Raw genomic sequence first — 14,637 nt, 5'->3', positions numbered from 1 at the left:
CAATGTATGATAGGAAGAATAGAAATAATGAGCAAAACTCTGGGCAAATGGAAAACCTTGAAAGCACAGCAGAAAAAGAGAAGTCTTGATGCAAGCAGAGAGCAGGAACAGAAACAAAAGGGCATGTGGCTGTACAGAATGGATGATCTCAGTACAGGGAAGGAGAAACACACACAACCTCAACATCAGATGGCAAAAATACAGAAAACTACTGGGGTACCTAAAGCATTATCTAAAAAAGCCACTGGCAAGGAAAGAGGAAAGACCTCTGAAAGTTGTTGGTTAGAAGAAAGATGGGGCAGGAGGAGGGACATTACGGGATGGCAGATGACATAAGCTATGGACATGGTGTAAATCTGAGGGGAGCAGACAGCACCTAATATTGAGGTAGCAGACAAACAGATCTTGGTTCCTTCCTGAAACCCTAAAATAGCAGCTTTTGTAGGCTGCGTTACAGTGCACCTCCTAAATTCATAGCAGGTCAGAGAAAGGAGTTCTGACCATTAACAGAAAGTGAGGGCATTTAAAACAGCTTGAAGAGCAATTAGGAATTACACTTATCTCTGAAAATATTAGTACATAGAAAAGAAAATGAAGCATTTTTATTTTCTCCTTATCTTTCTGTAGCAAATTTTCAAGAGGAACAAAATGTACCCATAGCATCCTTGTTATTAAAAACCTTGGCTAGAATAAGGAGCAGGAATTTTATTTTCTTCTGCTTTTCTTTTGACACTTCACTAAGTTCTCCTGCTACCAAGTTAAGTACACATGAATGCCTGCCATGGCAAAAACAATAAGCACAGTTCATGATTTTGGCTTGTCTTTGTAAAACAGTGGCACACAATATTTTCTTAGTAAAATGTTTTGATGTAGTTTTAAGATTAATGCTTATTTGAAAAACTTGAGCAAGCTAGGTTTTAAAACAGCTTTTGTACTATCATTAAGTTCATTTAAAATCTCACAGGAATAGTTTCATAGACACTAGAAACTATCCTAAGCTGTTTTTGCTGCTGAAAAATAACCCCAAAACTCTCTCCCCACTTAGGCAGAAGAGATTGAGCAGAACATAAATGAGCAAGGTGTACTGCAGTCAGCTGAAAAGAAACCAGAGAATGGTCAAGTGGGCAAAAACCAACCCTAGGGATCCTGAGCTGCTTATCCATAAGATCAAAGTTTCTTAGATAGGATGTTAAAAGACCATCACATAAATCAGTAAGGTAGCTTAGGTGTATCAGCTAACTGCTCATCTAAAACTGGCTCTTCCTCCTCTTTTCCACATTTGTTCTCATGATCCTGTGTGATGCTTCTCCTTCAGCTGGCTAAGCCAATTCTCTGTAGAGTTATAGGAGCATCACTGACAACAGAAAGGAACAGAGTATGAGTCAAGAGCTGAGCAACACCACTCCCTTTTTTTAGCTAAACTAAACTGGCTAAGATGTACCATCAAACCACACTCAGAACATTAGTTTTAGGATATGGTTTGGGGTTTTTAAAAGCATTTTGTTAGCATTTTAAGAGATACAAATCTTACTGTCCTCACAATAACAGAATTAACCATACTTATGCAGCTATAACTGCACAACCATGTCATTGACCAGCATCTGAGATCAACAAAACAATGTACTGCCATATTCTTATACAAGCTTGAACACATGAAGTTTTATCTTTCCCATTATAGAACATTTATTGTTCTATATACAGCTAAAGTAGTATTGTCTTTTAAGATAGTTACTGTAAAAATCCCAAACATTTATACTTACAGTTCCAGGTCTTGTGAAGTCAATGCCGTGTGCTACCATTTGCTTCGTACGACTGCTAAACAAGCAAGCACAAACACTTTGAAGATACTCTGGTGTAATCTAAAAATTAGGAAACAAAGTGAGAACAGGATTACATAAAACTCACACTTTCTACTAGACAAGTGTTTCTATATTAAAGGTTGTTTGTTTGGTTTTTTTAAAGAGTAAGGAATCACACACCTGAGGCTCACTGACACAAGCACAAGGTATATACTGCAACTATCATTCTGTTCAGAAATTTTAAAAATTGTAAATTCTCTTTATCTGGGAATTGTTATGGTATTCACAAGACTAGTGCTAAACACTTTCAGAGAGTCTCGAAGAAAAACAGATTTTGTCACCCCTCTATTTGCATACAGATTTTCATGAATCAAAAGGTTCAAAATCAAATCAAATTATCAAATTTAAAAATGAAGCAGTTTTGAGCTTTAAACAATGCTGATGTATTGTTTACCTAAAGAGCAGAACTTACACAACTGTCTTGTACAGCAGAGAGAATAAATAAGAATTACACAGTACAGCACTTTGTTTTTCAATGCAAAACATCTCAGTGGGTTTAGTTTTTTTTGTTTTGGGAAATCTACACCACAACAGAACAGCTTAATTTCAGGAGAGTTAGTACCTTCCCCAGAAGAGAGACGAGAGGACCAAGATTACAGAAATGCAACTGAGAACACTTCTGATATTCCCAGACCTTCAGCGGGACAATAAACCCCTTCAAATTCAGAACACCGTAACTTCAATATCACTTTATTCAGTACCCAGCTCCACTTTGGATTCAGAAATGACAGAATCCAGGATCCGTAACAGAAGAGCACCCTCAGCTGGACACACTTGGGAAGGATCAAACGAGTGCCCCACACAAGGCTCACAAAGGAAACGGAACAATATCCAAACAGAAGAGAACCAGCGTCCGGTTCCCAACCACAGAGGGTAACTGGATATCGCCTGGAGAGCACGGAGGTGTGAAATGGGAAGCAGAAAACCACTGACTGTGGTTTTTATTGTTACCGAAGCTCCTGTGAGCAGATACCTTCCCTAATCTGCTGTAAAGCATAATCCACCCCTATGGGCAAATTCTTCCTTGTAGTAATACAGAGCAGTGATCCCAGACGCAGTAACAAACCACAGGGTGTTCATGCTGATGACAGGAGGAAGGTACACACTGGCTTTTCAGCAGGCAGCACAGGAAATGCCAGGTCATTTTCCCTGCTAACAATTCACAGCTTCTTAAAAGCACCCAGAGGCCACTAACATCTGCTGTAAGAACAGCCTTCAGTGTACACAGAAGTTATGCTCCCGGAGGAGACAGCACAACACACGAAACAGACAATCGACTTCCTATAAAAAATACTCCTAAGAAAGTGGTACCTTCTCCAGTCACATACATGTGGCCCATTTCACATGATGAATAGCTCATTCACTCCTATCCCTGTTCCCTTTACCAATTAAATTAACAAGTCCAGTTTAGCAGAACAGAGAGCAAAGGTTTCCCTAACCAAAATTTTGGGTAAGACAATTGTTTCCAGTACCATGGAATTTAAAACAGACCTAACTGAAGTTTTAAATATATGACAGTTGCTGATGGGCTGGACTGCAGTCAGTAATCACAGAAATACCCTCTAATCACTGCTGATTAGAGAGAGCAGAGCTCAAAAGGGGACTCTCACAAGAGATCTGAGGTGTCTTGTGAGAGGGTGATCATTTTTTCAAGATTTTTGAGGCAGCACAGTTCAACGCATTTTTTGCACTTCTTTTATCCTCCTTCACCAGAGCAATAGGAGAACTGCTCATCCCAGAGTGCTGTGTTTCATTAGTAAAGAGCCACAGTTCTAACAGAAATGCTCATAACTATGAAGCTTAATTCACCCTTTGGTCTCCATTTTCTGGGGGGGGTGTGGAAGAAAGTGCACATCTGAATCATCTCTTACCGTCTTGCCAATGACTGTGGCCTCCAGAGAATCCACCAGCTCTGCAGTGACTCCAAGGAGGTTATGGTAGTCCACCTGCAATTTGTGAAATCGTTTCAGGTGGGTCATGTACCTGTGCTCGCACTTCACTAACTGTTGATGAAGATGTTGCATCATTTCTGTCAAGAGAATAATAAAAAAAGAAATAGCATCACCTATTCAAACTAAAGGACAAAAGAACCCACAAGCATTTTTACTGCTCTGAAGGGACAACCTCCATTTCTGAGGTGTGGAATTTGCCTACAAGGATAACGAATCCTAGCATGATTCCATTTCATTGCAACACCTATGAGTATTTATTATGCCTTAATTGTCCAAAGAACCAACTGCTTCACAGCTACAGTAGCAACACAACTATAAGGCAGTAAACATCACTGAATACATTTGTGAAGAGGATAATCCATCATTTACTGGTTGATGTTAAACTATATTGCTTACTTTTAATATCCTCAGTTTCTGAAGATAACTCAAATTTGTCTTTCATTTCTATCTGAATAATAAAAAAGTTACATTTCTGATACATTTTGCTCCTTCAGGTTCAATTACTTTAGAGACAAAAGCAAACTGAGTACCAGAATCTGCATCCTTCCCCCCATTCTCAGACCTAGCCAAGCCCGTGTTCTGCATGGAACTGGGCACAGAACCTGGAGCAGTGGACAACAGTGTGCATATCTGTGACCAGACAAAAACATGAAGGAAGGCACAATAATTCCATTGTTACGGCTGATGTTTTGTATTTTGCTAGAATATTATGTTTTAAATTAGTTTGCTGAGAAGCCAGTACTGCTCTAGTGTTGTGAAAATGGCATTGGGCCCATCTGTGAACAGATGGAATATTTACCATAGGACTTTCAGATAAACAGTGGGAAGGAATCAGCTTCACTATGGAGTTTCAGACAAAAGTAGGATTCCCTCTCACAGATTTAAAATCTTTCTGGGTTAAAGTAAGCATTCTAAACAGCCCAATACAACACAGTTTATCTCATTGATATTTAAAGCAGTAGGTGGCAGAACAGCTTATTTTTGCTTTCAGAAAATATAACAAAATGATCTTTTTAATGGGATCTTTTAGAGAATATGTGCATTGGTAGACTTTAGCTATAAGACAGCTATAAACTGACAGTCTTAAAATAAAACACGGAGTACAGGAAGACACATTTTCTTACTTCTACAAGTTAAGTAAAAAAAAAAAAGACAGTTATTTTACTCTCAAAGACTCTTCCCCCCTAAGGATGGCTCCTTTCTGAGAACCATTCATGAACCACAGCATTCTTCACCTGCAGCGTTTGTGACTGACAACTCATACCAGGCTGCAAACCAAGCCACCTTAATGATATTTCTCTTACACTTCCTAGGAGGGAGCTAAACCTGGTGTGAAACAACAGAAGCTGTGACAAGCCACAGATCCTGTTCAAACCCAGCAAAACGCGCTTAAAAAAAACCAAACCAATAAACAAAACACCACTAGAACAGTAACATTAAGCAACCCTGCTGAAAGTCCTAAGCTTTTTACAATTCTGTAAGCTGTTAAAATAATCTCAACTCCAATCAACATTAACTTAAAAATCAGAAGAGTTAAGATAACTTCCAAAGACAACCAAATTATTCAGCCTTGATTACAGTAGTTCAACTTTGATCTTGTTTTTATTTCACAGCCATTACTGTTAAACTGCGACCACAGCTTTAATATGATACAGCTTCAAAACAAGAACATTTTTCTAAACTAACAAAGATTCTGAGAGCAACCATTGCACAAAACTAGCCACTCCAGCACTTTATTCTATTGCCTAGATGAGCAAATGGGAATTTTTATTTAACTGTGACACAACACATTCAATTCAAAAATTTCCAATGGATGTATGTAGAGCGTGACTTTCACTCAGAGGAAAGTTGGAAGCATCAAATCACAAAGCATAAACCTTCTCAGAGTTTGCTTGCTTTTCATAGCCCAGTGGGTAAAATTTCCAATGTTGAAAATATGTCTTCCAACTGCAGTCAGCAGGAAAAAACTACATAACCAAAACTCAATGCAGTCTCCTTCTTGCTTAAAAATTACTATCCATATTCTAAATGGACACTTTTCCACATACATAGTCATTTAGACTTTAGCAAATCTTGACAGACAGGTAGGTCACACTCCACCTTCTCTAGTGCAGCAGCCTGACACGCTTCTTCTACTCTCCCCCTCCCCAAAACGGTGGAAGAGTGGCTGTGAACTCATCCACAGATTTGTAATGAGGCAGTGAAGGGAACAGCAGCTGAACACAGTTCCAAAGACTTCATTCCCTCAGTTCCTGTTAGCAGAGAGGACACAAAGAAGGTCTGAAGCTCCCTGTGCAAGATGCCAACCATTCTGCAATTTTTTCCTTTCCAGCCAAACTGAAAACATATGGGAGAACTGTAAGTTAAGCACAACTGCCATACAAATAGCTTTGGAAGTCATATAGGAACTGAAATTTTTTAGCAAATGGGTGAAAAGCCAGACTGTAGCAGGTAAATCAGGCAAGGTAAACACACTGAACACTCCAGGACACGCTCAAGAGCATTTACAACCACCCCACCCAAACCTGAAGTACTTCAGCATGTCAGACTGATGACTGGCAACTATCTACAAAAGGCTGTTTTCAGGACTCTGCCACACTGCTCTTCATTCATGTGTTGCCTATAAATTTTCTTTGCATTTCCCCTTCACTGATAAAGTAAATATTCTCCAGCAGCGAGTAAATGCTGTGGATCCCATATGATGTGAGCAGGATACTGCAAAAATAACCTCTTAGATCCAAAACTTTCATATGAGACAGCCCTCAAGTAACCTTTATGAAAAATCCAAACTGACTCAACCTCCAGGGCACGTAACAGATCTGCAAATTAAGGATGACCTGCATGAATTCAATTCCATGACAGTCCCTGTAAAAAGCACAGAACCTCCCCAAATTAAAAATAATCAGGCCCCAAGTAAGTCAGGCCCAACTGCATAGCTATTTCTTTTTAATAAGAGCATGGAATTATTGCCTTCAGGAAAGTCCTCCACAAGGAAAAAGTGTAACTTCTGGAAAATAAAAATCCAGAAGATCTTTCTATTATTCAGTGAAAGTCTAATGCAACAACACAAAGCACAAAATAACAAAGAAAATACATGGAACTCACACTGGGAGAAAACCTAACTTTCTCCTTACTTCAATCTACAAAGAGTAAATCCTCAGGATAAATCGACACATTAAAATAACTCAAGAGGAAAAGTAATTTTAAGAATCCAACTGGTCTCATACAGATCCCTATATGAGAAAGTGTATGCAGAAAGTCAAGTGAAAAAATTAATGCAAGGTATTTGGAAACCTAAGTTCTGTTCATTGAAATGATTTTTAAAAGGCACATATTTCAAGTGTTATCAGCATCTAACAGGATTCTGTGCTGAAATTATTATTTCTAAAGGTCCCAAGACACACACACACTTAAGTGTGTAGAAGCAGCTTACCTCAAAATGCAACACATCAGCCAGTCACATTTAAATGAACACATTCTTATTCAGGAGGTATTAATATGCTCTATTTTAGGAGGTACTATTTAAACAGAATGACTAAACAGGAACAAAAATCAGCTTTGTCTAAGATCATCAGGTCATCAGAACAACTGAATGACATTTGAAATCTGGAAGATGCAGATAGGCCTAAGCAGGTAAGGGAAAGGAATCTGAGGCAACTTACTTTCATCAGAACTAAAAAAGGAGAGCTGGTATGCACTTTTTATGGAGTTCTCCACTTCTTTTTACATATTTCAGGACAGAATAGATGTTGAATAAAAATCCCACTACTAGGCCCTTTCCCATTTCTAGTCATACTTACTGATACTTATTGACTGCTTGAACTTGACTGAGCTCAAAAAGTCTATCAATAGCTATGGCCAAGGCTGGGATCTGGATTTCCAAGGACCTTCTGCCATGCATCACTGGTTTCCCCACCCCTGCAGGAGAACTTCCCACTACTCTCACAGCCCATGACAATCTTACAGAACATCCTTACCACAGCCCAGCATTTACCTTTGTTGCACTGTCCACTCTCCTTCTGTTGCACGAGTAGGAGTAGTTCAGGAAAATGTGCATCTTTTCAGCGTTTGTTCCAGAGACACAGAATGAGAAACTCGACCAAGCCAAATATTCCTACTGGCCCAGCCAACAGGCACTGCCTGATGCGCCACAGAATACATAAATCAACAACAAATACATAAAAATCTCGTAAGTGCACAACTCACAATGTTGCATAGAGACTTGAGACCTTTTGCTGACCTTTGAGTGACCAAATAATTTCTAGAACCCTTAAAACCCCTGAAAAACTTTCAGCTAGTCCCTGAAATGGCTAATTTAAAATAATACTAACAGCTTTAGAAATGCTAAGAAAGAAGCCAGGTCAGGTTGGTGCCTTTGAGTATCCTGTACTTCATACATGGAAGCAAAGAATGATCATTTGATAAACATGTAGGTTCATGTGGATCTGTACATGGTCTGTACACGACTTTTTCAAAAGCTTATTTTTGAATGTGGTATATAAACAGTGTTTCCTATCATAGAAACACTGAAGTGCAACATTACTGCAATTCTGCAATAAATATTAGCAGCACACTCTTGCAATAAATTATTCTGCCTCTTTACAGTGTTTCTAATTATCTGCAAAGTGTTTTCCTAGAAGGATACAAATATAGTGAGAAGCCGAGGAGTCTGTCTGGCTTTGAGAGTCAGAGACAGGAACTTTTCCAATCTTGTCCTTAAATCCAATGTCCAAGAATCCTTGAAAAGAAAAACAAATAATGACAGTTGTTCACCAAATATGTACACTCTGCAAAAAATACTGCTTGGATCACAGCAACTTCCCACTAGTAAACAAGGCAGCCAGCATTAGATTGAAAAGATATTCCCTTCACTGTTACTCAAGTGAATGTGTTTGCTCACTCCCCATAAAAGCATACTGAAGTCAGAGGGGAGTTCAGTATTATTCCTAGACAAGAGTTCTAGAAACACAATGTAGCTTTATTTAAAGTACAAAACTATCACACAGTGTGCCTCATGTGCACATGCAACAACTGCCCCAAAAGTAGAAGTACCTTTAAAATACAAGCAACTTGAGAAAAAGATAAAAAATTAATTTCACATGTATTAAATAGAGTACAAAATTAATAATTTTGCACTGCTCAGTTTTCATCTTTTGCTCCTAACAAGATCTGGGAATGGTAAGTTTTGTCAATAACTATGGCAAGTGTCATGACATGACATTGGTGATCAGGGTACAATGTTTCTAAAATAAGGATTTGGAGGAAAACAGCTCATGCAGGAAAAACATACCAGCAGAACAGACCAACAGCATTAACTGGAATGTTGTCCTCTGCCTGACGTAATGTCTCATATGCATAAGAAAATAACAGTTAAGGAAAAAAGTCAAACTACACCTAGGAATCCACCAAATACTCGTGTCTTCTATTTCAAGCCTTCAGTGAAGCTGGTTACTCCTTGAGGAAGAGCCAGCCAACATTAGAAAAAGCTCTGTCTTCCAACAAGTAGCAGGAGCTTCCTAAATTTACTGCTGTATACATGTATGTTGCAAGCTGTTCTCACAGCTCGGATTTGCCCTTATTTCACCATGCTGAAGAGTGTAGAGAATTGACTTGTTGCATTTACCAACTCAGTATCCAGACAGTGGTGTACCACAGCAAGCTGTGTATTACCAAAGGAACCTTGTCTCCTACAGAGAGGAGTGCATATTATTTTTCAAGACGTATTACACAAACCAACAGGAACTCCAGCTATATAAAGCATCAGATGCCTGAGAAAAATATATGCCATAAGAACACTGCTTAGTAAACCAGTGACTCACTGCTGCTCTTTCTCAAACATAAAACAATCTGTGTTTCAACACTACCATGGAATGAGTTGTATAATTCCCACAAGAAAATATGAGTGAGTGTGGACTAAGAGCTTGGACACTGGGTTACTCTGAATAAACCTGAGGATCTCGTCTTAGATAAGGCATTATAAAAAAATGCTGCTAAGTATAATTTAAAAAGAGTAGTCATATTCCATCTCTGAGGTCAACCAGTCTGTCTCATTATTTATAGCCAGTCCTGAAGGAAAATGGCAGTATATGCCTTTTTTTGGTGTTAAACTGGAGCTCCTCTTCAGTTGGTACTTCCAAAGTCAGCCCTAGGGCAACTATCACTTCAGCTTTGGTTTGATATCAAAAGCAGTGTGGCAGCAATGGAGGCTGAAGGCATCTCCTTGCACCGGAGTGGCTGCCCACAGCTGCTCAGCCAGGCCAGCATAACTGTCCACGTGGTCAGACAGGGAAGCATTCAGAGCAAATAACTCTAAAAAATACTGTACAGGCTTTACAAACAAATTTGTGTAGGTATGTGTACGTGGGAACTGTTTACACACACATTCACAGCCAAGAAAGCAATTTCTTGATCCAGCCCAAGCGCAGCCACACAACCAGACATTTCCAAGCACAACAGAGAAGTGAAGGTGCAGTTTTGCACTGCAGGAGCAAGCTATCAGCACATGAAATGGTCGCTGTACCTTCCCCACAGGAATTGCCAACAATACTTTAGAACACCAAACCACAGCTCTGGAAGTCATCACCTAACCTCCCACCTGCACGGCGTGCAGAGGGTGCTCAGTGTAAGTCATCATAAGCACCATCTCTGCAACACAGATACTTACCTGGAAAAGTTCTTTAAATGAAGGATGCACCATGGGGTTCGGAACAAAAGGCAAAGCATAGAAGGGAAGAAACTCTGTAGTCTGGCTCAGTGCAGTTCCTTTTGTTTCCAGGTATGCCTTAAAATAAGAAATCCTATCCTCAAATTCAGCTTTGTCCTAGGAAATAAAGCAGCAGCTTTAATTTAGAAAACTACCATTCTGAATGCACTGTAAAGCTGGCAAATAAAAGAAGAGACCCAAGTATATTAATATCAAGTTTGAAATTCCAGAATATTTGTTATCTAAAGAACAGTATTTATTTAACTAGAGAACATATTGTATGTTTTCACCAGTCATAAAGGAAAATGTTAACTAATATTGTTGTTTCTGTCATCCAGGTCCAAAGAAAGAAGAGACAGACAATTGCTTTTTGCATGTAAATTATTCCTGCTCACTTCAGGCTAGATTTTTAAAGAAAAATGCCATTTCTACACCCAGGGCAGAGAGGAAACACCTACTGTAGACATGCTTTATTCCAGTGGTAAGTGCAGAAACAAAAAAACCCACCTGCACAGCACTGGGAAGTGGAGTTGGCACACAGAACAGAACAAAAGCTCCTTAGAGGCTGGAAAACAGACTGCAGGCATCCAAATACTCCTGCAGCAGCTGACAGGTGAAGGGCAGGAGCTATTAAGCCCTGGCTGATCTGGCTCAGTCCAGGCTACTTAAATGTCTCTTCAACATAAAAGTTCCATGTAACAGAGATTTTAATTTTTAACATCTTGGGATTATATTTCTCAACATGATATACGGAGCTGGTCAAAACTGAGCTTTGCCATTTCATCAGAAATTATTATATTTCACCTCACAGCTTCAGTCCAAACTCAAAGCAAAATAAGTGTTTTAAGAATCTGCTATGATCTACAATTACAAGTGTGAAAGTGTTGCCATGTGGGTATTTTCCAACTTGAAATACTTGAGGAACTGCAGGATAAGGACAGTTCCAACTTCCATCTCTGTACTTCACAATACAAAGGATCTGGCTGATCTAAAATGCAGACTGTGCCCAAAACTGGATACATATTCTTGGAATGATTCTTAGAGAACACCCCATCCTCATCCACACTAAAGACAAATAAATGAAGTAAAACAAACAGCAATGTGAGGTGAATTGTGAACTAAACTTACAGGCTTTCCCATAGTTTGTTTCAAGAGGAAGGTGGCAAAGTAGATGTGGAGATAGAACTCCAGGTTCTGAGCAGCTGGATCACTGTCATGGACTGAAGAAAAAATATGCTCCTCCCAGAGCTGGAAGAAAACTTTCTGATCACCATTTTCAAATGCTGTGAGTAGATCTTCCTGTGAAAGGGAAAAGCATCAAGTGAAAACCCAAACACAGAAGAGCCACATTTTCTCAGCAGTAAGTTAGTGAATGAAGAATTCCAGTGTCATCTGAACACTTAGAATTAAAAGTTTAATTCAAAAATCTCCCACCATTCAATGACCACCCAAATATTCTTTCTTCATGTATCTTTAATATCTTTGAGAGCTTGTATCAACCATCAATACAAGAAGCAAAGCCCAAATTTTCAAGCATATCAGTAAAAACTTAAAGTAGTGTAAATCAAAACTAGTGTCTTGAGTTCAAAATGACTGGAGTTCTGGAAAAAAAAAAAAAACCCAACCCCAAACTTGAAGGTTCCTGTGCTGGAAGGACTGCTAGGAGATTTCTCCAAATAATCAAGAATCTGTTCAGACAGTTCACTGTTGTAGTAATTCACAGGGTGGTTAGTGGCCTCTATTTTCAATATTACTCAAAATAAGTGTAAATGATGCATTACCTGAACAGGCAATGAATCTCTTGAGGAAACATCTGCTGGCTGAGGTAGTGGCTTCCCTTTTATTTTACATTCCTTTTTAAGTACTTTCACCGTTTCTTGAAATCCGGAAAAATCCAAATACTACAAGACAAAAACATAGAGGAATGACATTTGTTAAATGATTAATACTTCAATAAATGATTAATCCTTTATTATTAATGCTTCAATGAATGACCCATGAAATGCCAAAGTTTCTCTGTAGGATGGTCTATAAATGCAAAGTGATAAACCACGAACTGATACCTTGTGGTAGGAAAATAACATCTACAATTCCTCCTGCATCCTAGAGACAACTGAGTACACCCTCTCTGAAAGAATGATGCCCCTTGGTTTAGCCAGTAATTTTGTTCAACCAAACAAGAAAATTTTACTGCTGGCATTTAATGGACACTGAGCCTTTTGAACCTACAGAGCATGACAGGAGTCAGCAAGATTTCCGAGTGCAGTAACACTTAGCCAGATAAATAACTCCAGAATTTAGACCTCAGTTACAATGCCTGACTCTGAATACAAACACTGTGAAATCTTGCTTGCTCATTGCAACAACAACAACAACAACAAAGAGAGAGAAAACCAACCTCTTTCACTAGTCCAAGTAACTCAGCTTCGTACGCTAAAACATCACCCATCGCTAAGGGCTGCTGCTACTTCTCATCACTGATAAAGCTGGGAAATGGCAAAGAAGGGGGGTGTTAGTGTACAGCACAGGACTCACACAGCACAGCCCATCAGCCACAGCACCTCCAGAGGGCATGAGGAGGAGAGACACACACACACACACACACAGATACACACACACAGAGATACACAGATACACACACACACAGATACACACACACAGAGATACACACACACAGAGATACACAGATACACACACACAGAGATACACACACACACACAGATACACACACACAGAGATACACACACACAGAGATACACACACACACACAGATACACACACAGAGAGATACACACACACAGAGATACACACACACAGAGATACACACACACACACAGATACACACACAGAGAGATACACACACACAGATACACACACACAGAGATACACACACACACACAGATACACACACACAGAGATACACACACACAGAGATACACAGATACACACACACAGAGATACACACACACAGAGATACACACACACAGAGATACACACACACACACAGATACACACACACAGAGATACACACACACAGAGATACACACACACACACAGATACACACACACAGAGATACACACACACAGAGATACACAGATACACACACAGAGATACACACACACAGAGATACACACACACACACACATAGATACACACACACAGAGATACACACACACACACAGATACACACACACAGAGATACACAGATACACACACACAGAGATACACAGATACACACACACAGAGATACACACACACAGAGATACACACACACAGATACACACACACACACACATAGATACACACACACACACACAGATACACACACACACACATAGATACACACACACACAGAGATACACACACACACACACACACATAGATACACACACACACACACAGATACACACACACAGAGATACACACACACAGAGATACACACACACACAGAGATACACACACACAGAGATACACACACACACACAGATCCACACACACAGAGATACACACACACAGAGATACACAGATACACACACACAGAGATACACACACACACACACAGATACACACACACACAGATACACAGATACACACACACACACAGATACATACAGGCGCCAAAGTCTACCTGCCCCACTCCCACCTGCACCACGTCGCACTGCCTCACAACCCCCCTGCTCCAATCCCACCTGTCCCAGTCCCTCCTGCCCCACACTCTCCCCTGTCCCCCATTCCCACCTGTCCCCCATTCCCCGCGGTCCCGATCTCCCCTCGGCCGCCGCCGGTGTCGCCCCGGCAACCGCGGCCCCTCCCCCGCGCCGCGCGCACGTGACCGCTCTCAGCCAATCGCCGCCCGGGACCGGCGCGTCACGTGGCGGGGGCGCGCCCGCGGCTGCCGGGTGGAGAGCGCCCCCTGTCGCGCGGCGGGCGGAGCTGCAGCGCCCTGAGGAGGCTCCGGGAGGGTCTGGGGTGAGTTCGGGTTTTTAAATGAAGAACTGCCTTAACAGAGGCTATTGTGCCGCCTCTCCGCCTTGGGCAGGGAAAAGCCTTCTCGCTTGGAAGTTCGTTTGAAACCTCCCAGCTTGGGAGGCTCTTTTGGAAGAGATGTCGGGGGGCGGGGGC

At 40.5% G+C, this 14,637-nt stretch overlaps 1 protein-coding gene across 1 annotated transcript in view; it reads right to left on the bottom strand.

The window, feature by feature from the left end:
• Nucleotides 1-14,337, bottom strand: part of ARMC9 (armadillo repeat containing 9) — a 62,191-nt gene extending 47,854 nt beyond the window's left edge. Inside the window, 9 exon segments of the mRNA XM_032120272.1 lie at nt 1,761-1,859; nt 3,731-3,888; nt 7,806-7,830; nt 8,457-8,549; nt 10,476-10,631; nt 11,643-11,813; nt 12,296-12,415; nt 12,913-13,000; nt 14,254-14,337. Coding sequence (XP_031976163.1) covers nt 1,761-1,859; nt 3,731-3,888; nt 7,806-7,830; nt 8,457-8,549; nt 10,476-10,631; nt 11,643-11,813; nt 12,296-12,415; nt 12,913-12,963 — 873 coding nt within the window. The 5' untranslated portion in view covers nt 12,964-13,000; nt 14,254-14,337.
• Between the last annotated feature and the right edge of the window lie 300 nt (nt 14,338-14,637).

Source organism: Corvus moneduloides, chromosome 10, assembly GCF_009650955.1.
Source record: "Corvus moneduloides isolate bCorMon1 chromosome 10, bCorMon1.pri, whole genome shotgun sequence".
Classification (NCBI taxonomy): Eukaryota; Metazoa; Chordata; class Aves; order Passeriformes; family Corvidae; genus Corvus; species Corvus moneduloides.
The sequence above is the reverse complement of the archived record's forward strand: the minus strand, read 5'-3'. Positions and strand labels throughout refer to the sequence as shown.